The 22,727-nt window shown below is 56.5% G+C and overlaps 11 protein-coding genes across 11 annotated transcripts; 3 read left to right on the forward strand and 8 right to left on the reverse strand.

Moving 5' to 3' along the window:
• Window positions 1–158: 158 nt before the first annotated feature.
• Window positions 159–2,041, reverse strand: N657DRAFT_667471 (uncharacterized protein). Its single transcript, XM_062795406.1, has 4 exons — window positions 1,574–2,041; window positions 1,463–1,509; window positions 1,094–1,374; window positions 159–964 (listed from the first exon to the last, which is right to left on the reverse strand). The coding sequence occupies exons 1-4, from the start codon at window positions 1,704–1,706 to the stop codon at window positions 373–375; spliced, it is 1,053 nt and encodes a 350-aa protein (XP_062651910.1). The 5' UTR covers window positions 1,707–2,041; the 3' UTR covers window positions 159–372.
• Window positions 2,042–2,666: 625 nt separating this feature from the next.
• N657DRAFT_629302 (uncharacterized protein) lies at window positions 2,667–5,544 on the reverse strand (the record flags this gene model as incomplete). Its single annotated transcript, XM_062790873.1, has 2 exons — window positions 2,667–4,466; window positions 4,513–5,544. 2 exons carry the CDS (start codon window positions 5,542–5,544, stop codon window positions 2,667–2,669), a joined length of 2,832 nt encoding a protein of 943 aa, XP_062651911.1.
• Window positions 5,545–7,174: 1,630 nt separating this feature from the next.
• Window positions 7,175–8,616, reverse strand: N657DRAFT_5298 (RNA polymerase II subunit A C-terminal domain phosphatase SSU72). The gene is made up of 4 exons (XM_062787724.1): window positions 8,496–8,616; window positions 8,357–8,440; window positions 8,102–8,302; window positions 7,175–8,047 (listed from the first exon to the last, which is right to left on the reverse strand). The coding sequence occupies exons 3-4, from the start codon at window positions 8,206–8,208 to the stop codon at window positions 7,390–7,392; spliced, it is 765 nt and encodes a 254-aa protein (XP_062651912.1). The 5' UTR covers window positions 8,209–8,302; window positions 8,357–8,440; window positions 8,496–8,616; the 3' UTR covers window positions 7,175–7,389.
• A 1,066-nt stretch (window positions 8,617–9,682) lies between these two features.
• N657DRAFT_5491 (uncharacterized protein) lies at window positions 9,683–10,160 on the reverse strand. Its single transcript, XM_062787878.1, has one exon. It carries the CDS (start codon window positions 10,056–10,058, stop codon window positions 9,756–9,758), a length of 303 nt encoding a protein of 100 aa, XP_062651913.1. The 5' UTR covers window positions 10,059–10,160; the 3' UTR covers window positions 9,683–9,755.
• A 114-nt stretch (window positions 10,161–10,274) lies between these two features.
• On the forward strand, window positions 10,275–11,921 carry N657DRAFT_563511 (uncharacterized protein; the record flags this gene model as incomplete). Its single annotated transcript, XM_062788219.1, has 1 exon — window positions 10,275–11,921. One exon carries the CDS (start codon window positions 10,275–10,277, stop codon window positions 11,919–11,921), a length of 1,647 nt encoding a protein of 548 aa, XP_062651914.1.
• A 779-nt stretch (window positions 11,922–12,700) lies between these two features.
• N657DRAFT_638556 (ferredoxin reductase-like protein) lies at window positions 12,701–14,115 on the forward strand. The gene is made up of 2 exons (XM_062791616.1): window positions 12,701–12,859; window positions 12,946–14,115. The coding sequence occupies exons 1-2, from the start codon at window positions 12,803–12,805 to the stop codon at window positions 13,936–13,938; spliced, it is 1,050 nt and encodes a 349-aa protein (XP_062651915.1). The 5' UTR covers window positions 12,701–12,802; the 3' UTR covers window positions 13,939–14,115.
• A 1,245-nt stretch (window positions 14,116–15,360) lies between these two features.
• On the reverse strand, window positions 15,361–16,016 carry N657DRAFT_629306 (uncharacterized protein; the record flags this gene model as incomplete). The annotated part of the gene is made up of 2 exons (XM_062790874.1): window positions 15,361–15,918; window positions 15,978–16,016. The coding sequence occupies 2 exons, from the start codon at window positions 16,014–16,016 to the stop codon at window positions 15,361–15,363; spliced, it is 597 nt and encodes a 198-aa protein (XP_062651916.1).
• Window positions 16,017–16,688: 672 nt separating this feature from the next.
• N657DRAFT_5512 (uncharacterized protein) lies at window positions 16,689–17,742 on the reverse strand. Its single transcript, XM_062787902.1, has 2 exons — window positions 17,255–17,742; window positions 16,689–17,188 (listed from the first exon to the last, which is right to left on the reverse strand). Exons 1-2 carry the CDS (start codon window positions 17,645–17,647, stop codon window positions 16,949–16,951), a joined length of 633 nt encoding a protein of 210 aa, XP_062651917.1. The 5' UTR covers window positions 17,648–17,742; the 3' UTR covers window positions 16,689–16,948.
• Window positions 17,743–18,406: 664 nt separating this feature from the next.
• N657DRAFT_561751 (uncharacterized protein) lies at window positions 18,407–20,005 on the forward strand (the record flags this gene model as incomplete). The annotated part of the gene is made up of 2 exons (XM_062788079.1): window positions 18,407–19,001; window positions 19,101–20,005. 2 exons carry the CDS (start codon window positions 18,407–18,409, stop codon window positions 20,003–20,005), a joined length of 1,500 nt encoding a protein of 499 aa, XP_062651918.1.
• Window positions 20,006–20,296: 291 nt separating this feature from the next.
• N657DRAFT_629309 (uncharacterized protein) lies at window positions 20,297–20,824 on the reverse strand (the record flags this gene model as incomplete). Its single annotated transcript, XM_062790875.1, has 2 exons — window positions 20,297–20,503; window positions 20,543–20,824. 2 exons carry the CDS (start codon window positions 20,822–20,824, stop codon window positions 20,297–20,299), a joined length of 489 nt encoding a protein of 162 aa, XP_062651919.1.
• Window positions 20,825–21,707: 883 nt separating this feature from the next.
• On the reverse strand, window positions 21,708–22,443 carry N657DRAFT_629310 (uncharacterized protein; the record flags this gene model as incomplete). Its single annotated transcript, XM_062790876.1, has 2 exons — window positions 21,708–21,850; window positions 21,903–22,443. 2 exons carry the CDS (start codon window positions 22,441–22,443, stop codon window positions 21,708–21,710), a joined length of 684 nt encoding a protein of 227 aa, XP_062651920.1.
• Between the last annotated feature and the right edge of the window lie 284 nt (window positions 22,444–22,727).

A 22,727-nucleotide genomic window follows, 5' to 3' on the forward strand; every position in this document is an offset into this window, starting at 1 on the left:
TTCCTCAGGGTTTCTGCTACATGCAGTTTGAGTACAAGCCTGGTTGGTTCAGCGATTTAGAGCGTAGGCTTTTGGATTGTCAGGATGTTCTGGCATAGATCGTAAGTGATAAGAGCTGGACCCGTATCGTTTGTGGCTTCGGAGTGGCTACAAGCGTTGACCCCAGCCTGGGAGAGATCGGGCCAGTGTAGAATGACAGCACATCAGGATATACTCTCATTCTTGTTCGATGGATTTGGACTAACATCCAAGCTAGTTACACGACTGAACTCGCTGGTCTGGTCCTTACCCCGTTTGGTTTGACCCTACCTTTACCGACCCCTACTCCCCTTATCATCCCTCCCCACTTGAGGTACTGACTCATATCTTACATCAACCCCTATAAGGTTCATCCCCCGGCAACTGCGGCGGCAGCTGTTTCTCCTCCTTCTCCTCCACCTGCTGGCCCTGCATCTGTTGCTGCTGGGCCCCCGGCGAAGTAGTAGCCTGGCTCTGTCCCGCGGGTTGCGGTACGATCGGCTGCGGCGGGGGCGGGCTCTGCGACGGAGATGGAGCATAGAAGCCTGAGTGCGGTGGAACCTGTTGCTGCTGCTGCTGCTGGGGGGAGGCCGCTATCATCATCTGCTGACCTGGCATAGGCATCGACATTGGCTTCGCTACGGGGACCATGTAGCCTTGTTCGGGCTGCTGTGCGTAATAACTCCCCTGCTGTCCGTATGCCGGAAGCGGTTGTTGTTGTTGTTGTTGTTGTTGTTGTTGTTGATGATGATGATGCTGATGAGCGGGGAACGGTGGTTGGTACATGGGCGCGGGCACACCGCCGTAGGGCGCCGCTGCTGCTGCCGCCGGGCCCGGGGGGCGGGAGGGGGTTGTCGGCGAGGTCGCGGGCATGCAGTGCAGGCCTGCGGCGCGGTGCCGGTGCAGACGGATCGAGTGGATTACGAGGGAGACAATGTACAGGGCGCTATTGTGGTGATTAAGTTAGACACTGTCAGGGTCTCTCTCCTTGTGCACAATGGAAAGAAAAGGTGTGTGGTCTACTAAGACAAGTGAAGAAAGGGCTCTTTTGAGGAAAAAAAGGAAGAGAACGCACAATTCGACGCCACCCAGCGCGGCAGCAAGGGCCTGGGTAATAAGTAGCGCATCTTCTGACGAGGATAGGCCATATCCACTGCCATAGTAACTATAGGAGCCGTAATAGTCGTCCACATAGGCGTACACGGCCGCGATGCGGGCCGCCAGCAGAGCAAAGGAGCAGAGCCACATGACGACCAAGAGGATGTCGAGGCCGAGAATCGCCCAGTAGTTGTACAAGGCGGGCACGCCCCAGTGCGCAACCAGATGGTAGATGGACGAGACGAGTGTCATGATGGCCTAGATAGTTTACCCACCTTGCGATCAGCAAATGTTCTTTCCTGTATATATTCAAGCCTTAAGAGAAAGGGCTGGGGATTTCGCGTACCACGGCCAAAATGAAGGAGTTGCCGTCAAAGGCGACGTAGGAAATGCCTGGAGTAGTAGTATGTTAGCCAAGACAAAAACGTTCCGCGTGCAAATGGGAACCATCACAAACCATATGCGGCCAAGGCAAGAACCAGCAATCCCAAGACCAGTTGCACGACCCTAATAGAGATGAATCTCGGGGGATATCTTGGGATGTGCTCCTTTCCCAGAGGGCGGGCCGCCGCATGCTGAGGGGTGTTCATCGCGGCTGATACCACATGAAGTATTTGCTGTCTCGATGGGACAATCTTGTACAGAACAAGGCGAGAAACAAATGCGCAGGATCGAAGAACAAGCAGGGAAAAGAGATACACAGCCAACACTTGTGGAGTGAAGAAGAAGACAGAGAGAACTAGAGCCTCGCGAGGTCCTGGACAAGGCTGGTACTTGTCTATCCTTGAACCAGTCACACCGGGGATGGCAGCTGTGTTTTGCCGGCTTTCATGCAACCCAGGCAAGTTGGGGTGCGGCTGAAGCAGCTCGAGATGTGATTGGGGACAAATATTGAGGCTCTTCTGTCCGAATTGGTTGGAAATTGCCTTCTGGGAGTAGTGTGGCTTGGATAAGGTCCAACTATTGTCTTCGCTTGCCCGGTCCATGAAGTTCTGCAGTGTAACTCCGTTCCGTTAATGAAAGCCGCCACAATCCAATTCCCAAAACGCCAGCGCAACAACATTAAATGTCCAGATATAAATACCATCTGTCGCATTCCATTCGCCAGACGTGATAGACACTACCATACCAAGCCCTGAGTATTCAAGCAAGAACATTAAGGGCAGATGACAAGACCTTGTCCCACATACTGGTACAATACATCCGTGGAAACATGACTACGTGTATCCAACCCCTCATCAGCATCATGCCTCAATCGATCTTCACGCCAGGTCTATGCAAATCCTCCACAGGAACAGGCCTGTTTATATAGCAGGAAGTGAGAACCCCGAATCTTTTCACCGCCCTCAAGCCAGAAAGCCAACAATGCAGCCCAAAGCGTTTCTTGAACACCATTAACAAGGCGACAGGAAGATAAAACCAGAGAACAGGGAAAAACAGGGGCCATGATGGGGTATCAAAGCAAAACCTAAGGTAGAACTGAAATAGTAGAAACCGCCCCTCCTCATCCCTCCCAGAAGGTAGAAGATGCCACCTCAACCCAGAACCTCTCATGCAAAATCATCCGCACTCCCGTCATCCAAAACGAGCTGATCAACCTTTTGCACGAGCTCCTTCACCTCGCGCGCAATTTCAAACGCAATGGGCGGCAGCGTCTGCGTCCACATGCGCCACTCGCGGCTCTTGCTGTCGTTGCCCTCAGCCACGATGTCGAGCCCCCGCTTGCCCGCCTCCATCAGCCGCTCGCGGCACGCCGCCACCCGCTTGACCAGCTCCGCCCCGCCGGGGCCGCCGGCCGACTGCGTCTCGGCCGTCACCTGCCCGACCACGTCCGTGATGACGTGGATCTCCTCCGTGACCTGGTTGATGTCGGCGTCGTTTCGGACCAGCTGGACGAGGTTCTGGATTGTCTGCACCAGAACGGCCGTTTGGTCCTCGAGGTAGATCTTGAGGTCCTCCGTCCGTCTGTCGGGCTGCCGCGTGTTGTAGAAGCCGTTTCCGTTCCCGTTGGTGTTGGGAGCGATGGGGAGAGCTTTGTTCAGTCCGCCGTACCCACCTTCACTGCCGTTCGCGGCCGATCCATTGGGAGTCATCCCACCCTTGGCAAGCGACTCGCGTGGCGAGCTGACAGGGCTGTAGGAGGATGAGTCTACGCTGGTCCGACTCCTGGGACCCAACCCCTGGAATGGCGGAGGTGGCGGGAGTGAGCTCTGGACCGAAGTTACGCTCGATATCTGACTCTGGCCATTGCTTTGCGGGGAGAAGAAGCCAGTCGAATCCAAGGGGGTGACGGTTCCATTGTCGTCATCCTCCAACTCGTCCGCGGGCGTGGACCGGATCTTGGCTACTTGAAGCAGGTCAACGACCGCTGCAACAAGGTGAGATGCGGCTGCATCCAGCAGTGATACTGGGGATATGCCGGCCGAGCTGGCAAAGTTTTTGGCCGTCGTTATCAGATTGTTGGCCGTAGAAGATACTCGAGATTTGAGCTTCTGATGCTGCATGACGGCGTCCCCATTCTGTGCCGATCCGTCGATGTCCTTGCTGATCCGCCGAACAGCTACGACAACCGCTTTCATAGCATCCATCACCCGCTCTGAATTGTCCCTACGCGCGCGCTGCAGGAGGTCGTCGATGGCCAGCTGGAACTTTGTGACGTGGATGTCCTTAACCAATCCATTGTCCCCCACAAAGCCCTTCTCCCGGACGTACTTGGCAGCGTCTTGATCGGCCGCGAGGCCAGCCGAGGAACCACGCATGTTCCGCAACTGCGTCTTTGCGCGCGCATAGCGGTTCTGCCACTCTCGTACCTCGGCCTCGAGCGACTCAATCGTCTTTTCCATCTCGGACTGTCTCTCCCAAGCTCCGACGCTCTGCTGCGAGATCATTTTCATCTCCCGGAGAAATTCCTGGGCTTCCCGCCGCACCTCCTCGGTCACTTGTTCCTGCTCTTCGAGCGCCGTGCGCAGTGCCTTATTCTCCCGCTCCAGCTCGATATCGGCCGCCCCGTTCGACATTGGTTTGCTGCTGGATCTTTGGGCCTGCTCAAGGTCATGCCTCAATTGCCGCGTCTCGTTCGCGTGCTCGCTTCGCATCCTGTCGATCTCCCGCTGCAGGGAATCATTCAGTTTCTGAGCCTCAGCTAGCTTGTCCTCCAGGTCCGCACGCGCATCATCCCACTCCTCCTTAGCCGAGCTCGCCGCAGCGGCTTTGGAGCGTTCGCCGTCTAGCAGGCTACCGAGTTCGTCGTTCTTCTTTTTCAGCACGTCCTCCATATTGTCAAGCTTCTCCCGCAGCTCCCTGACCTGCTGCTCATAGTCTTCGATAAGCTTCTTGTCGGACTGTAAAATCTGGGATCAGCTAGTCCATCAATTCTACAAGCAGGGAAGAACAAACCTCGGATTGTCCTGCGCTGCGCTTGCTGTTTCGATCCCTATACGCACCGGCGGCGTTGGGGTCTGGACTTGTGGGGCTGATGGAATCGTCATCTTCCTCCACCATGGTGCTCTTGTTCGGGACGATTGTGTTGCTCTGGAACTGTTTCGGCATGGGTCGCCCGTAATCGCCATTTGTCACCGAGGGGGATGGCGGGATAGGAAAGGAGCCGTTCATAGGCGTCGGCAACCCGCGCCCACTACGAACTGAGCTGGCTTCAGAGGGACGCCTTCGGCTCTGGTCCCTCGGAGGGTATCCGTTCATTCCGTTGACGGGTGTCCCTGATCGACTCGGTCGCCCGCCGCGGACCGACATTGGACTCCCGACCCGTGGAATGTCCGGCCCCGCGAAACGTGGGAACCGCCGCTCCAGCTCACAGAACACGTCAGTGGCCAGGTCGCGGAACCGCGGAGGTCCCAGAGAGGAGAGCTTCTGGCGTGCCTGATTCCGCTTCGGGTGAAAATTTTCTTCGGGTAATAGGTGATCGGGAGGGCCGGTGCCGGGTGGAGCATTCGGGGGTCTTCGGCTCGCGAGCTCGCGTCGCTTCAGCTCATCGTAGACGTCTGTACTAAGTTCGAGAAACTGGACGCCGGTAAGGCGCTGCAGCTTGTCGCGAGCCTTGTTCGGTGGTGGTTTCGGGTTGCCATCGCGTGATGTGGCCGAGAGGAATCGCTTGAGGGAGGAATAGTGTTCAGACAGCACCAGTTCTTGATTTTCTAATTGGCTCTGGCTCCTCCCGCTCTCGCTTCTCGCATATATGTTGGTACCGGCGCTGGATCTGCCGACCGAGGGAGGCGGCGAGGGCCCGCCGACGCTCCTCGGACCTGGTGGAAAGTTGCCGTTCATGGGCTTGCCTGGTCCCGCCGAGTCGGGCGGTGTGCTGAGCTGACCACGGGTGTTTTGATATGGAGGCCCGTCTTTGTCGCCGACGGGATATGACCATTCGCTACCGCCAACAGAAACAGGTGAGAGCGGCGCACCGCGGCCATTCATGATATGCGGTGTGAACTGTCAGTTGTGCTGGCGGTGTCAAGCGGGCGCCAGGCCTGGTCGCGCACTCTGCCACAGCTTGTGCGTGGCGCTGACGAAGGATGGGAAATCTTTGTCGCAGTTAAGTGAAGCTGGGTCGAACGTGCATGCAAAAAAGTGCGGAGGAGCAGGGCGCCCGGGAGTCGTCACAGCATGAAACGCCTTCAACGCGCTCGGCCAACGAACGGTCGGTGTCAGGAGCGGCTGGGTAGCGAGCAGCTGCTGCAAAGGAGGCTCAAGTGGCGCGGCCCGACCGACCACTAAACCGGAACAGCACAGCAAAAAGGATGCGGTCGAATGTCGGACGTCCTGGCCGTGGTACCAAGAATCGTGGCCGTGGGGTTGGGGACTGGTTGTAGCTTGTGGCTCGTGGGCTCGTGGGCTCGTAGGTTCCTCGTGTCTGGGAGCTGGAGGCTGTCTCGAACCGCCGTCTCGTCGTCCGGTCTCCAAGTCTCTACTTGATGTGGCTTCGTCGGTCCTCGGTACTCTGTTCAGTTTACCCAGGCTGCAAACTAGGCGGCAACAAAAAGAAGAAGAAGTAGAGCACGAGTCAGGAGAGCAAAAGGAAAGCAAAACACCGATCTGTTTGCGAAAGCGCTGGCAGACAAAGTCCTTTCCCGCCTGGCCTTTTCTCTTTTGGGCAGTGTAATCACACAAGCGCCCACACACAGCGATTTGGCTCTTTGTTGCGCGGGATGGAAGGTTGGACAACGAAGGACGACGGAATTGGTCAAAATGGGTGGGAAAGTCTCAAAGGAGAATCAATTTCCAGTCCCCTGCTACATACCTAACGTTAACGTTAATTTCCCTTGGCTGCTAATCGCGCGCTACGGTAGGAACGGTTAGGCGAAGGGAGAGTGGGATGGCGGAGACAGGGATGCACAGGGGGATTGCCCCTGCAAAAAGTGAATGGGAAGCCGATCGGTCCGCTCCTTCCAGTGAGAGTTGGGAAGCCCACGAAGTCAAAGTAGGGCCGAGCTGACAGAGAAGACATCAACTCCCTCGAAAGCCCTTCAAGTTCTCGAGGAAGAACAAAGGGATGCAACCTCATATGATCGATGCGATTCGGGGCCCGATCCTATGGAACCCCCTTGCCACTAGCCTGTAGGGGGAAGAAAAGCTGGTTGACGGCACAACTTTCTGCTTCCCTTTCCTTTCATCATCATCAGCATGTCTTTCATAATGGTACCTTTTTCTTTGTGCTTCTGGACCGTGTCTGTTTTGGACTCCACGTGGAATCATCACGCAGGCACAGAGTTGCTTCATGCTTTACGCTCATGTCATCAGGGACGGCCAAGGTACCGCATTGGCCCCCGGGCTTTCTCCGTATAGTTATTCCCCGTCGAGTTATCATTTTTTTTTCATTGCGAGTCAGCTAGGAGGCCCTTTTGCAGTGTCTCAGGAGTGTAAAGCTTCCACTACCATCCCCTGTTGCTTTCATTTCTCCCGTCATCATGTGTTTGCTGGTCAAACGGGGCCCTTTTTGGTTTGGACATCAAAGCTGAGCTGATGAGGCGGAGCTCGAGGTGGACCAACATGCACCAAGAGCCGAAAGATTACCCGAACTCTCCGAATGCACAAGCAGGACTGTTAGAAGAAAGCCAAACCAAACCTCGATCAATGACCAATGCTCAAACATCTCTGCTGTTGTGGTGTTCAATGGCCTATTGTCATCATGGCCAAGTTCATAGGTTTGATTGATGCCTGGTATCTCGTGCCTCGATCCCGTCCTTACGCCTGATTCCGCAAACCCAGCAACCTGCCACCCAACGCCATTGCATAGAGAAATAGCAATCAAAGACAGAAACCTCAAAACCAAGACAAGGTCCACGTGGAAGGCAAATCCGGCCATCTCTCTTGCCATTCAGCCAAGATCTCCGGCACCCGTTCGTCAAAGCTTGCTCTGCTGGCAGCCCCCCCAGCATCAAACGCAGCTGGCCCAACCTTCTCGCGCTCTTCCATGGCCGCTTTGTTCAGAGAATCCGCGAGGTCGACGATGGCTCCGCCGCCAATGGAGGCATCCTTGTGGTTGTCCTTGATATCAATGTTGATGACGTGGACGGGCCGGTTCAACGGGGCGCCGCGGTTCAAGAGGTCGTCGATCACGGCATCCCAACAACGCTCCTCGCAGGTGATAACGATGTCTGGCACGCCCGACTCCATGCCCGCGCTCCCTTGGTCCTTTTCATGCTTCACCCTCGGCATCCCAATCTGCCAGTCTTGCCACCGTTCAGGACCCCACTTGATGACGCGGTTCCGGCCGAGCATGTTCAGCAAGCCGTTCGCCCGGTATAGCTGAGGGTCCTTGGCCTCGAGTTCCCGATAGATACTGTCGTACGACGTCTGATTGAACTTGTAGACGTTGGGCTGCGTCACGGTCGGCCCTGGCAACCGTACGAGGGATCCCGTGCCGAAAGAGATGACGGGATAGTTGGCCTGTGCGAGACGGAGGTGCCCTTCCATCGACCTGCGCTGTGTCAGTCAAGGGCTTGACGAGCAGCCATGGCGCCGGGCAGCTTACCGATTCTGATTGCTTGCGCAGACTGTGCAGAACTTCAACTTGAATCCAGTTTCATCTCCCTGCTGGCCGTTCTGCGCCGGGGCCGCACTCCCATTTGCGGTCTCCATGATGAATGACACAGGCGGGTGGAGGGACGTTTGAATTTGAAGGGTGACTGCGCTGGGCTGCTCCGTACTTCGCGAAGATTGCACCCACAGGTCTCTACGCCAGGAGTTAGCTGTGCGCCGCTGGGCAAGAGATGATTCTGTCGAGTACTGCAGGGTATTGTCATGCCATCAGAAATAAATAGCGTAATAATGAAACTTGTCGTCAACGCCCGCCGAAGCGGGACTCAGATAGCTCCAATAATAAGTCATCACGGAGGAGGTATGAAGAGGGAAACCGGGGCCCCTACTATGCTCTTACCTGCGGGGAAAGACTCCAGGGCAACAGCGTTATGTTCGCATCCTGGATGTTAACCACGCTCCCAATGCGAGGTGTCGGGGGGCGGGTGGTTGAGAATCTCCAAGTGCGAAAGTTTGGAGACCTGGAAACCTGGAACTGAGAAATGTGTTTTTGAGCAGTTGGAGCCGCCCTTGGCAAAAACGCGATTCAACAAAGCCTGTGAGCCCGCCTTAGGTAAGCGGAAGCCGGTTATACTGCCGCTGGTGACCGCCTACTCTCGGAAGTCACCCCACTCGCATACCTGAGTGTTTCAGGATTGCGGGCCCAGACTGCGCTTTTGCCGGGTGAAACACAAAACTTTTGGACGGAAAGCTTCGTTTGTAAAGAGGTAGGCCTCAACGCTCAAGGTCTGTTTCGTCTTCTTTTATTCTTATTGCATCTGTTCTGTGGCTTTTTTTGTACCGTATGCTAGCCAGATCTGAGTTGTCGATAGCTCCAAGAGACGCGATGATGGGATCATGACTGCAGTTCTAAAAATAGCTACTCCGTAGAGTTGCCGCTTATTGGCGGTGACAAGTCGAGTTAGTCCGTCGACAACAGAGAGCAGAACGCTTGTCAGTTGGGCCATGATGCTCTGTTGAGCTGACTCACTGGATAGGTCATGGTAACGAGGGCGCCTGACGAGCTGCCGTCCTGGTGGTTTCGAGGGATGGATGGGGAGAATGAAGATCCTCGTCTCTTGAACTTCGCTCCCATCTGACGGGAGCCGCACCCAAAAGGAGCAGGGGAGAAGGGCTTGGCCATCCCTTGTGTTTCGCTTGTCGCACACTACATTCGCCAGCCAGGTCGTGCAGCGAAACATACCCTTGATGATTGACTTGGCGAGGGGTTCATACCCGACTAAAGGTACAGCGGGAGAGGGCAGGACAATCTAAGGTAGGGGAGGTCGGTGGTATACAGTAAGGCTCTGAAGTTTTCACTGTTGATACAAGACTACCTCAGGTAACCAGAGGACCTTACCTCAGGCAGCGCCGGCAGGTGAGTTTGTAAGAGCACTGGATCCATGGAACCGATTTGCAAGAACTGAAGTTCGAATGGCCATGAAGCGATTCAAGGATGCTGGGCGGGGTCTTGCAGTCTGCAGTGGCCGCAGCGCGCTTAGCTGCCACTCTTTCGCTGGCCAGCCGCCCGCCTTTGTCTCGTTCTTGCGCTTCTCCACTGCCCCTCTCCAACCCGGGCCCAGTTTGGTCTGTTCTGCGTCTTCTTTTTCTCAACTCCGACGAATCGGGCTGGCTGAGATTTGTTGGTTTCTTCTTATCCAATTGTGCCCGCTCCGTTCCGGCAACCACATGTGCCGGCCCTTGGATGTTTGCCGCTGCTGTTCCGTAGTCCGCCTCTTCAGGAGAACACCGGGGCCTGGTCTAATAATACGGCGCAGGCTGCCAACTGTGGATCGCCTGTCTCCTAGCGCTGGCATTGTCTGAGCCCAGAACAATATCAGCTGGACGAAACACGTATCCACGTTTCCTAGCAACACACAGCGACCGCTTCTTCCGGCTGCAACGGTGCGCATTGATACAAGCAACAGTTTGGGGACGCCGAAAGCGCTGCGCAGGGCTCACGAGCCCTCCCGAGTACCCTTGTATCCCAAAATCCTCGAGGCCTTCCTTGTCTCCACCAGCGACTTGAAAGTGAGCCAGGGCGCAAGCGCAAACTCCACACGGCGTCGAAACCCATTGATTCTTCCTCACCCGCGCTAATCGACCTTCGGCCAACCATGACGGCGGTCATGTCGCCCGGCTCGTCTCCCGCGACTTCGCCGCCTGCCGCTCTTCCGTCTCCGTCTGCGAACGTGGCGCACCCCGCCCTCCCTCCGCTGATTACCTCGCCGCCCGCTCGCAGGACTAACCTACCGCGCCCGATGTCGCACGCCTCCAAGAACCGCTTGTCGCAGTACTCGACAACGAGCTCCATCCTCTCGAGGTCGCGCCCGCCCTCGCATCTCTTTCCACTCTATCCTTCGAGCCTGCCCTACACGCTCGTGCGGGACTTCGCTTACCCTTCGTCTCATCCTCTGCACTATGGCCCGCCGTCGGAGCCCTCGCGGCCCCCCTCAGGCATGACCACTCCGGCGAGCGAGCAGCAAAGTTTCTCGGACTTCCCCGCATGGGATACCAGGACAGGATGGGATAGCCAGTCGTGGAGCAGCAACTTCTCCAACAGGCCTGCCGACCTGCCTTCGATTCAGTTTGCCGACGGCCCACCATGGAGCGAGGATGACGACCTCCAAAGTCCCGTCGTAAGCTCGAGGCACAGAAAGCACAAGAGCTCCGGCTCTCTTGTGAAGGGCGGCTCTCTCGTCAAGGGCCGAGGTAGCCGCGAGGCACAGGCAGCCTCGCAGACTTATGATGAGGACAGGGGGTACTACGTCGGCACCAATGGCGACGGCAGTGAGCGGTACTATGTCAACCAAGGCAACGAGGCCAATGGGCCGGGCGGCGAGTACGTCACATATCCCGGCGATGAAGCACGACACGGCAACAACGGGTACCAGCTGGCGAGCCAGCAGCCGCGCCAATTTGGCGAAGCGGGCGAGTTTGGCTCTGACGATTCGAGCGCATGCTCATCACCGGGCTACCACAACACGGACGAGTCCCGCTATTCACGTGATTACCAATTCACTATCACGTCGCCCGACGAAGAAATGCACGGAAAGGCCGTCGCGCTCTTTGACTTTGAGCGGGAGAACGAGAGCGAGCTGCCGCTCGTCGAAGGCCAGATCATCTGGGTCTCATACCGGTACGGGCAAGGCTGGCTGGTGGCCGAGGATCCCAAGACACAAGAGAGCGGGCTCGTGCCCGAAGAATACGTCCGCCTGCTGCGCGATATCGAAGGCGGCATGACCAGCCTGACGGGCAGTCTGAACGTGGGCGACGGCAGCCCGGCCAGCCCAACCAACGACGGCGGCACGCCGACCCAGGCAGAGCACTCAACGGCCCAGCAATTCCCCCGCTCGCCCGCAATCACCACAGCCAGCGGCTCGTCGACGGCCACGAGCAACACAGCGTCCACGGTGTCAGCTACAACCAACGGCTACCAGCAGCCGATCGTCTCGACCTTTTCCACCTCGAGCAAGGACCTCGACCCTTACCCGCAGCATCTGTTGGGCACGCAGGCTGGCCAACCGCCCCCACAGGTGGTGCACTACCACGGCCAGCGGGGTGGCAGCCAGGCCAACACTCCCACACTAGCCGTCCACCAGGGGTTCGGGTCCAGGCGGGCGAGCCAGGATACACCCTCCACCGCCACCACTGCCGGAAGTGGGCTGAAGAAAGGCGAAACGGCGGCGGCGGCGGCTGGCGGGCTGGAGACGTTGCCCGATGCGAAGCTGGAAACTGCTGGTTCAAGTGCATCGAGGAAGAGGGAGTCGAGGTGATATATGGAGCGCAGAAAAGAGTGAGAAATAGGTAGGACGGGATACCACGTTGAGGTAGACGTGTAAGGTGGTCATGTTGTCGAAGAAGCATATTCACTAGTGTTGCATATCAGGGGTGTTGGAGGGAAGCGGTGCGGGCGCAAAGAGGGTGTCATGTACCAATATCCCATGGTTTTGGCCGGCGGTGAAATTCACCGCGCGTGTTGTCTTGGTTTTCCGGTTTCTTTTCTTTTTCTTTTCTTTTTGGAGCTATGAATGATGACGATGATGCCATTGTTGACTTGGCTTTGGTTTGCGGTGTACTCGCACACATATGACCGTCCATTGGGACAATCGCACATATCCTCGATCGAGGACTTGCTCCAGTCCGTCCCACCTCACGCCGTGTCTCGTGCTTCACTTAGGAGCGGCCCGCTCAACCGCCTTGCAAGTTACAATTCCATGCGTTCCATGCTGCTTATGAAAATGAAGCCTAAGAATCTAGGCAAGAAATTGGAAGACAGGAATCCACACTCGACCAACTCGGAGAACAGCGATAGGTACAGTACGGATACAGTGGCCAGCTTGATCAAACTTACCTTATCGTAAGCAGGTATTGACCGTAGATACGCCATTTCAATGCTCCGAAGCAACATCCGATAGCGCCGCCAGGAACCGTTTCAGCGTGCGGAATGACGTAACGCACCTGCCCACCAAGCTTCAGATTGGTACCCGCAAACAAATCTCCCGAACATTGTCGAGGGGTGGTAACGGAAGAGGCTGCTCTTGGCTGTGTTACGATCGCACCATCACATCTCCTCATTTGCCCGCCACAAATACCCTTTCGATTGACACAACCAACACACCTACGCCTCCAAAAACAGCAATCAATTGTTAACACCATGAGTTTGTTCGTCGCCAGCCGATCTGCCTTCCGGGTCGCCGCGCCCCTCAAGCGGGTGAGCTTCTTAATTTGATACCTCTCTAGCGCTCACTGCCCACTTCCAAGCTCCTGCACCGCCAGACCATCTGACACAGCGTGCAGCAGTTCCAGGCCCGCCGCTATGCCACCGAGCAGCTCTCTACTGACCCCAAAAAAGGCAACAACATGCTGCTCTACGGCGCCGTTGCTGTCGCCCTTGCCGGCGTAGGCTACTACTTCTCCAGGAGCACTCCGGCCGTCAAGAAGGCCGAGGAGACCGTGAAGGACACCGCGGGCGCCGCAACCGAGAAGCTCACCAGCGGCGAGGCCAAGAAGGCGCTCACGGGCGGCGATCAGGGCTGGGTCAGCCTCAAGCTCGAGGAGGTCGAGATGGTCAACCACAACTCGAAGCGCTTCCGCTTCCGCCTGCCCGAGGATGACATGGTATCGGGCCTGCAGATCGCCAGCGCCATCCTGACCAAGTTCAAGCCCAACGACCCGGACGCCAAGCCCGTCATCCGGCCCTACACGCCCATCAGCGACGAGGACGCCAAGGGCTACATCGACCTGCTCGTCAAGAAGTACCCCAACGGGCCCATGAGCACGCACCTGCACGACATGGTGCCCGGCCAGCGTCTCGACGTCAAGGGCCCAATTCCCAAGTACCCCTGGCAGCCCAACAAGCACAAGCACATCGCGCTCATCGCGGGCGGCACGGGCATCACGCCCATGTGGCAGCTGTGCCGGGCCATCTTTTCCAACCCGGACGACACCACAAAAGTGACGCTCGTCTTCGGCAACGTCAGCGAGGACGACATCCTCCTCAAGAACGAGCTGGCGACGCTCGAAAATCACAACCCCCGCCGGTTCCGCGCGTTTTACGTGCTCGACAACCCGCCCAAGGAATGGACCGGTGGCAAGGGTTACATCAACAAAGAGCTCCTCAAGACGGTTCTGCCCGAGCCCAAGGAGGACAACATCAAGGTGTTTGTATGCGGCCCGCCGGGCATGATGGATTCCATCTCGGGCAACAAGAAGAGCCCCAAGGACCAGGGCGAGCTCAAGGGAATTCTGAAGGAGTTGGGGTATACCGAGGAGCAGGTCTACAAGTTTTGAGTCTTGGGGCTGGGGAACGAGATCGATGATTGGGGTGGAACTGGATCCAGCCGGCGTTGATTTTTTGCTGCTCCGTTGCTTGCGTTGAGCAGCATTGTAGACTAAGAATCGCTGGCGAAAGGGCCTGTATCTGTTATAGAGATGCTTTCAATCAAACCACAAGACGATTCAAAATCACTTCAGCGGTCCCTTTAACTGCAGTGCTCTTCCAATCGACACTACATGACAAGGTACCTTACCCTAGCCCGCTTACTTACGCACATCAATGCTGGCTGGCGCTCTCTCCCTGAACCTGTCGGGGACTCGGACCATCATCACCTCTCGGCGGGCATCACTTGAAGACGTGTCTCTCTTGGTGTCGCTATGGCATGCCAGAAACCGCGATACAAGCCAACTTCATTTCATATCAATTGGTCACTTCACGCCAGCGACACAGAAAATGGCATGTATCCCAACTCATGTATTCCCTACGCCAAATGCCAACCCTCCCAGAACTCCCCGAAACGCCCCACAGGAACTCCGGACCTTCCCGGCATGGCCTATCGGGCCTGTCCTTCCCTTGTCCGTCGCCGCCAACAACGTCCCTTTCCCGAACGCCGTATCATGTAGCCCCGACACCTGCCATGAACTCCCGTAATCTAACGTCCCTATTCCACCTTCATCCCTTCCCAAGCCAGATGCCAACGTTATTTTATGATGCAAGAGGCCGTCATTTCATGACTTTTGTCCCTTTTCCATGTCCATGCCAGACAATCCACGTCTCCATCGTCCATGCTTGACGAGAATTCTCCCACTCAACTCCCTTCCCAAACACCCCGAGTTCAGCCCTCTTCCCTAACATCATTCCACCAATTTGCACCAAGACCCCACTATGAGACTGTCAATTCATGACGTGTTCTCCTTCTCTCATCTTCTGCTTCGCCACCAAAAACCACCCGAAACACGTTTCACCGTCGTCGCTCTATGATGACACCACTTCTTCCATTCCCAACTCCGTTCAGAGACGACATGTCCAACATGGTGCAAAGCCTGACGGAAAGAAAGTTAGCCGCTTGTCCCAGGACATAACCACTGCAGATGCATGGGAAATCCGGATAGAGGTATGTGTCTCAGAGAGAAGATTAACTCGACATGTTTCAGCTCGAAGTCATGGCACAAGCCTTTCACTTTGCATGGGAGAAGCCGCACCACATTCGGCCAAATTTCCGGCTAAGGATGACGATACGAAAAATCTCATCATGTGGAAATTGTCATGCGCAAAGAAAGAGGCCGCGACTTACACTTCTTTGTCTGGTTGGTTGTGCTAAAGACGGCAGTGGTCAACTACCTGGCTCTGGCGCTCAAGTAGAGAGCCGGAGAAGACGAGGACAGAGAATTGCTTGGTTTGGAAGGGTTGCAGTGATGTGCGAGTGTCCTCCGTCCTCAATCGTCGTAAGAGATGCGACGCCGCTGGACCGCGCTGGCCTCAACGGGCTTGTTCTCTTCATCGCCGTAGTCGAGCGTGGCCAAACCCTCGTCGACTACATCCCAGGTTCGCTTGCGCAAATCAATGGGCTCCTCTCCACTCCTGGTTTTGCTGTTCTTGACTTTGCCGCGCTTCCGTTTCTTGGGTTTCTTCGCGGTGGCGGATGGCGTCGACAAGATCTCGCCTTCTTCAGATGTGTCGCGGGCCGCATCTTCCTCGGGGTTTGTGGTTGTGGCTTTTCTAAGCTGGGAGGATTCTCTTTTGCGGCGCAGAGCTTGGAGTTCAGAGTGTCTGAAGATGGCGATCTGCTCGTCGGTGAGAGTCCGTTTGACGCCGTCGGAATAGTAGCCCAGGCCATCCTCTTCCTCTTCGTAGTACTCGTAGTACTCGTTTCCGCCCACTGCATCGTATGTGGCTTCTCCTGTTGAAGGAAGGTCGGGTCGGAGGAAGTGCGCATGGAAGTCATCTGTCGCCGGTTTGGAGAAGTGCGCTTGGTGGAATGCGGTCATCTCAGCCTGCAGATAAAAAGGTCAGATTTTTTTATTCAACACAAACGCTAAGTTTGGGTACTTACTTCGCTGATTTGAGGTACTTTGAACGACGTGGCCGCCATTGTGTGGCGCGAGCGACGTGACAATTTGTCGGGTTCGGAGGATGAATGGTCGAGGAATGCTCGGGTGGATGCAGGAATCCCCAAACGGTCACGTGCTCGGTGTAAGTCGGATCGACTCGAAAGGTGCAGAGGCAGATGCTTTCGAAGCCACTCCAGATGAGTTTCCCCTTGGTTGTGTTTCTGATTCTCCATTCGTCGAGATCTTGTTTCGGCCAGTGCACAATTTAGCACGGGGTCCAATCGGCAGAAGAGGTGCTGTTTCTCAGAGACGTGTAGAATCGCAGAGAGGGGCTGACTCGCAGAGAGGTTGCTGATTCTCAGAGAGGGTGCTGTTTCTCAGAGGGCCGTCGCTGGGTAAGCTGAGAGTGCTCTTGTTGAGTGCCGACGGCGCGCGATCCGTAGCCACAGGGTCCAAGCATGAATGAACCCCAAGGAAAAGGGAGGAAGTCAAGTGTCGTGCAACAAACTCATCCGCCTCTTGGCGAATGCTGGAATGGCAGGTCCAACTCCTTTCCCAGGCCAAGACAGGAGGTTATTTTTTTTTCAGAGATCTTTTTGCGGATTTTGAAATGGTATGAGAGGTTTTGTTTATTTACCCGCTGTCAAGACCTGGGGGAGATTGATAAATTGAGGGGCAACTGACACCAACAGCCTCAACTTACTTTTGTGGGTTTTGTTCTTTTTGCTTGTGTTTTTGATGTGGCTTTGTCGAGTGTCGTGTCTTTTTCGCCTTTCTAAACACTGCGCGCCTGCTCGATGTTTCGGTGCCAGGGGTCGTACTGGCTGACAAAGTACTTTGCAACGTGCCGCGAGAACCAGTTCAAAACATCCTCCAACCAATCATCCTTGTGGTGTGTAGTTTAAGACTGGCTCAGGAGCGCCAGGGCACTCTGGAAAGCGCGGACAACCTCAGAGACTGGTGATATGTTAGGTCAGGACTGGACAGCCGTGGTGTGAACTAAGAGAAGAAGGAAGAGGAAGACAAGAACAAAGACAAAGGAGGAAGAGGAAGACGATGAAAAAGAAAGGATATAAGAACAAAACTTACGATGCTTTTTCTTCTGTGACAAGCTCTGTTCAGCTATCTTGACGTATCGTTCTCTGGTCTGGAGTCTCTTCACGCCGCGCTCGGTGTCATGGACTGAGGCCGCGGAGGCCCAGACGTTGAAGAACTGCAACACTGTCAGCGAGTTGTCCGTTGGGTACGGTCAGCGACGGCAAGGTTCGTCTCGGCTCACCTTGACAAGATCCTCAAACTCTCTCAGAAGCTCTTGCTCCTGGAGATCAGCGTCGGCGAGCGCCTCTTCGTAGCGCGCCTCGAACTCATCCCAGTCAAATGGTGCCAGATGCCCGGGGGTGCTGGGCGATCTCTCGCCGGTCTCTTTCTGGCCGTTTATGCGCTCTTTGGATTGGCGCGGTTCTGGGGTCCTAACTTGGGAGCGACTGGTCTGAGGTTTGGGAATTGTGGCCTGAGCATCCGCCATGGTGTCGGGAACGGCAGGTTTTGGAGGACTGTTTCGGATTGCCTCCGTCTGGGGAACTGGGAGAATGGGTGACTCGGGTGTCTCAACCGGTGACGGGTGACCGTGTGTCTTTGAGGAGGATGAAGAGCGACGCGATGCCCTGGCCATGAGAGTCGTGAATGGCTTTTTGGTTTGCTTTGTTCGTCTGATGTGACTTGACGAGACACTCGTTGAAGAAGGCAAACCCCCGAATAATCTTCTTGTATCTGTGTCAAGCCATTGGCGAATTGTTTGCTGCTGAAAGGGTTTCAAGCTCAGTTCTCGACTTCTGACCCCTCTCCCATGCTTGAGGGGAAAAGATGCCCGAGAAAGGCTTTGATGCCCAAATCAATCCCGCGGCCGTTGGGATGGCTGATTGGTGTGCCTGCGGCTCTGCAGATGATGTTCTTGCGATGAGCTGTCAATGCGATTCTCGCGAATGAGACGAGAACGATTTCGCGGGGCGGCGGGGATGATTGGTTGAGATGCCGGCAGGCAGGCTGGCGCAGGCTGGGGGCTGATTGGTGATTGGGATGCCAAGCGGTGGGGCGCGTTCCGGTTGCGCGATGACCCGTGACGCGGGCTTGTTCCGGAGCAACATTCCTTCCCGCTGAGAGCGTCGAGGCCAGGTGACTCGAGATGTTGAAGTCAGCCGAGCTCTTCAAGCTTCTGCTGTTTGTGAGTTTCTTGGAAGCCGATTCTGAGACGTTCTGAGAAACCGATGGAAGTTAGATTTTGGCCCGAGATATGAAATGATGCCGCCACACCTGATCCCTGAAATGTAAGGCTGCCAATAACTTACCTTAAACACCGCCTGCCAGCTGCCTGGTGTTTCACTCCTTCCCCGAACATCGCAAGTCCAACCCGGGACAAAGCGATCCTGCAGCCATGATTCACTGCGACATCTGTCATCGCCCGCATCACGCGACGAATCTGCCGTTTCTTTGTGCAGTCGACGCAAGGAATTGCCTGTATGAGTCCCGGGTCGAGTACGCCCGAGCGCTGATCGGCCATGAAGATGCTGAGCGCCGGGTCGAAGCCGCCTTGGCGAGCAGCGAAGGAGCTTCAAAGGATCAGACTCCCAGGTCGAGTGCCGAAGTCGACCGGCTGAGAGCTGATGAAGAGGCTTCCCGTGACCGAACGAGCCAGATTATTGCGCAGGCCGACCGGCTGAGGAGCGAGATTGATGCTGCGCGGAGGAAGATTGCTGCGAAGAAGGATGCAATCGCCCGGAAGAAGTCGGATTTGTCGTCAATCTCGGCCGGTACCGCGACGCGGCGGAACAGGCAGTTGGAGGAGGTTGAGCGGTCCATCCAGAGGCTGAGGTACAAGTGGAATCGCAGTGCCGACACCATGGCTGCCACCAGGGCCTTTCTGTGCGAGGGATCTGCCAGGCTGTATGGTCTTCGCCAGGTCAAGAAGGGCAGCGTCAAGCGCTATGAGATTGGCGGAGTCGAGATCTTCGATCTTCACGCCATGAATAGTAAGTTTTATTTGCTCGGTTGGTCGTCGCCCTGTCGCTGGTTAGCTGGTTGCGTTTTTGTTCATGTGTTGGTTGACCCTTGACTGACCATGCTGGCAGGTATGTCGCCTGAGCTGATTTCAACATGCCTTGCGCACATTGCACATATCTTGACGTTGGCGTGTCACTACCTGGCCATCCGGCTGCCGGCAGAGATTACCCTGCCGCATTCCGACTACCCACGGCCAACCATCTTCGCGCTTTTGGCATCTTACAAGTATGAAGAGGCGCCGTTTCCGGGATCGCTGGCGCCGCAGATTCCGCCCCTCTCGGACAATGGGGAGCAGAAGCATGTTTCACGGCCTCGTCCGTTATTTATCGACAAGCCTCTTCCGACGCTGGCCAAGGAGGATCCGTCAGCATATTCGTTCTTCTTGGAGGGAGTCTCTTTGCTGGCTTACGATATAGCCTGGGCGTGCTGCTCGCAGGGTGTCTCTTTCGGCGACAAGGAGTCGTACGAGGATGTGTGTAATATGGGCCAGAATCTCTGGCGTCTTCTCATCGGGGACCAACTCCACCGTCGATCCGTCGAGCCGACTTTCCCCTCTTCGCTCAGCCCGCCGACCGGGAGTCCCAGAGATGACGACCGTGGCGAAATCACGAACCCCAAGTCGACGATCGGTCGCTGGTCGCACGGAACGCTGCATAGCTTTCTGGGGGGAGCTGAGGGCACTGAATTCGTCCGTAACTTCAAGATTCTTTCGCCTCTGAAGTTGGCGGATCGGTTGAAGAAGCGCTTGTCGAGTGAGGCGCCGATGCTGGAATGGGAGAAGATTGAGGGCGACGAGCTGGAGGACGGCTTTGATGATGGTGTCCTTGTTCGAGATCATGGCAATGCTGGGCGCGGGGATCTCGGAGCTACGAGTGTCATGACGGTGCGGACTGTCGAGTCGAATGGCGGCACGCCCGGAGTCGCCAACACAGCCAGGGGCACCAGTGGCTGGACGAGATTGAAGCACCGGTAGGTGCAAATGACCGAAGTTCTCTGTCTGGCCAACCCGCCGCTACTCTATCCCAGAAAGAGGTGATAATGCTTCAAAGTCTTGATGTTGGTTATGTTTCGAACAGTGGCTGCATGCGTTTTAGAATGACGCCGTCACAGGAAGTATGGTCACCACTTACTGTTTGCTGCCTGCCATCATCTTGTCCCTTGTTCCTTTGTTGCTTGAGAGCGGTCAGCGGCCATCAGTGAGCTCTGCGAGTGAGCCTGGCTTTACGTTAGCAAGACACACAACGGAAGCTGGCTCGACATGAACTCATCTCTGGCCGGATCGGGTGTGGGAGGAGTCATTCCTTGGCTTTTGGTTCGACTTCTTGGGTTTCCCCTGGCAAGACGACTTCTCGGCCTTCTTATTCTCGGCGCTGGGAGCAGGTGCCGGCTTGCCGCCCTTGGCTCTTCCCGGTTCTTGTGGTCTTTGCACGGTCCGCGGCGAAGACCTCTGGCGGCGCGAGTTGTCCGTGATCTTCGGCCCCAACCGAGCGGCCAAAGAGAATCACTCGACATAAGGTTCAACGCGGAGCTTCTGGATGGGCAAGTGGAGCTTCTCAATTTGAGCGAGCCAGGAGGACGCCCTTCCAGGAATCGAGGTTGATGAGCAGGGCATAGTCGCGTTGTCGACTTCCACGTGGTCGCAGTCGGTATCCATTGCGTCGTACTCCATGTCTGACGCGTCAGCATCGACGTCCATCGCGTCAGTCAAGTCGATGTAGAGACTGTCGACTTCGCGCTCGGCACGACGGTGTCCCTGGGCCTCCGCAGCAAGTTCGCCCTTCCAAGCGTCCATGATGATTATGTGTTTCAGTGATGGGAAAGTCAGAATGAGTAATTGAGAGTTGGCGACGTTGCGTGGGAGATGTGTCTACAAGTTGAGAAGGCCCGGTGATCCAGCGTTTGGGAAATGTTTGGGAAATGGAAGAGCATTGGGAATGGGGGGCCTCGGGACGCGCTGTATAACCATGGAGCAACGGTGCTTGGATGCGTCCATAGAGACGGTTGTGTATGCAATATGCGTACAGCTGCAGTATAGCGTATGGCCAACAGACGCGTTGTTGAGCCCGTCTGCAGGGTGACGATTGCCCCTTGATATGCAGTCTCCTGAACCAGGCCTGCCTTGCTAGATCGACACACTGGACCTCCCGGCCCTCCCTTTCAGCGGCCTCCTGCTCGGCGTGTTCGGCCGACATGACCTGCTCTTCCGATACCTTCAAAAATGGCTGTCTCCGGTTCTTCGGTGTTCGCCTTCTCCGGTTTATGGGCCTCTTCGCTTCAACCCTCCCCCTCCCCCTTCAAAGAAGGCTCTGGATTATGGGGAAGCGTCAACATCCTACGTGCTTGAGTAGACCGCTGTGCCTCCTCAGCGGCAACTTTCCGACGACGTGGGCGTTGTTGGTCTCGGTACAGGCGTCGTTTGTTTACACAAAAAGACCGAAGCCCTCTCTCTGGCCCACCCTCCGCTACCCTATCCCAGAAAGAGGTGGCATTGCTTCAAAGTCATGATGGTGTTTTGCTGTCTCCCAGGCACGCGGTTCGGCCCACAAATCAGGCCTCCTCCTTCCCCTTGAATCGGACGTTCTCCTTCTCCGCAATTCTCTCGGCGAGCAACTCGGCCCAGAGTTCCGGCTCCCTCTCCCGGAAACCCCCAGCGGGAGTTGTCTTCCTCGCCGAGCTCACGGGTCAGTTCCCTCCTCCTTCAGGAGTCCTTGCAGCGCCTTCTGCTTTGCTTCTTTGTTTCCTCTCACGCCGCGAGCAGGGAGCACCTTCCGCTCAGCAGGACCGGCGTGCTGGGTCAGTGCGGCATTGGCCTGCTCAGCTGCGTCAGGTCCGAGCTTAGGTGGCGCCGCGTATATGGGTGTGTCCGCCACCGGTTGCTTCTCCTCCTCTTCCGCCGCCTTGCTCGGGCCAGACGGACTCGCCTAAAGCCCCTGCGATGCCCTCTGCTTGGCTTCCGGGCGCGCTTTCACGCTGTGAGGGACGGGCAATGAGCTGCTCATCGGATGGAACGTGCTGAGGCTGGGCGCCAGGACCGCGGATACCGGCAATCGCGGCCATCGCCGCCTCGACATTGAGCCTCGGTGACTCCCTGTTCGTCGGTATGTCCGCCCTGGCAACGGACCGGGACACCTGCGCTACCCGTTCGAGGTTGAAGTCGAAGACTGGAGCCGCTTGGCCGTGACTCAATGGTGTGTGGTCGGCGATCGCGGGCGTGACTGTCGGCATCTGGCTGACACTGGTCTCTTGGACGGGACCCATCGGCTCAACCTCCTCCGGGGATGCGGACTGCGGCTCGGTCTCTTGGGCGCCTTGGGTTGCTGCGCCAACCTCGAAGTTCTCGTCGTCCAGTTCGCAGTTCTCGTCGTCATCATCATGCATGTGCCGGCGCCTGAATTCGTCCATGCGGGCCATGATTGGGTCCAGCACGTAGCCCTCTCAGTCCGGTGCGAGCTGGGGCTCGGCCCCTGGCGCGTCTTCGGGTGCGGCGTTGACCTGGTCCTCCCCACCCTGCTCGGTCTGGTCGACGCCCTCTAGATATAGGTCGATCGGAGCAAACAAGGCCGGGTCAAGCACGCCGGCCAAATCCGCGTATTCAGGTCGCAGCTCGGCCTTGGTGGCTTTTCCGGTTGCTGCTTCGACCTCCCCGTCCCCAACCTCTTGGGTCAGATCGACGCCGTTGAAAACGGAAGCAGTCG

This window comes from Parathielavia appendiculata (assembly GCF_033297405.1).
Source record: "Parathielavia appendiculata strain CBS 731.68 unplaced genomic scaffold N657scaffold_1, whole genome shotgun sequence".
NCBI classification, from domain to species: domain Eukaryota; kingdom Fungi; phylum Ascomycota; class Sordariomycetes; order Sordariales; family Chaetomiaceae; genus Parathielavia; species Parathielavia appendiculata.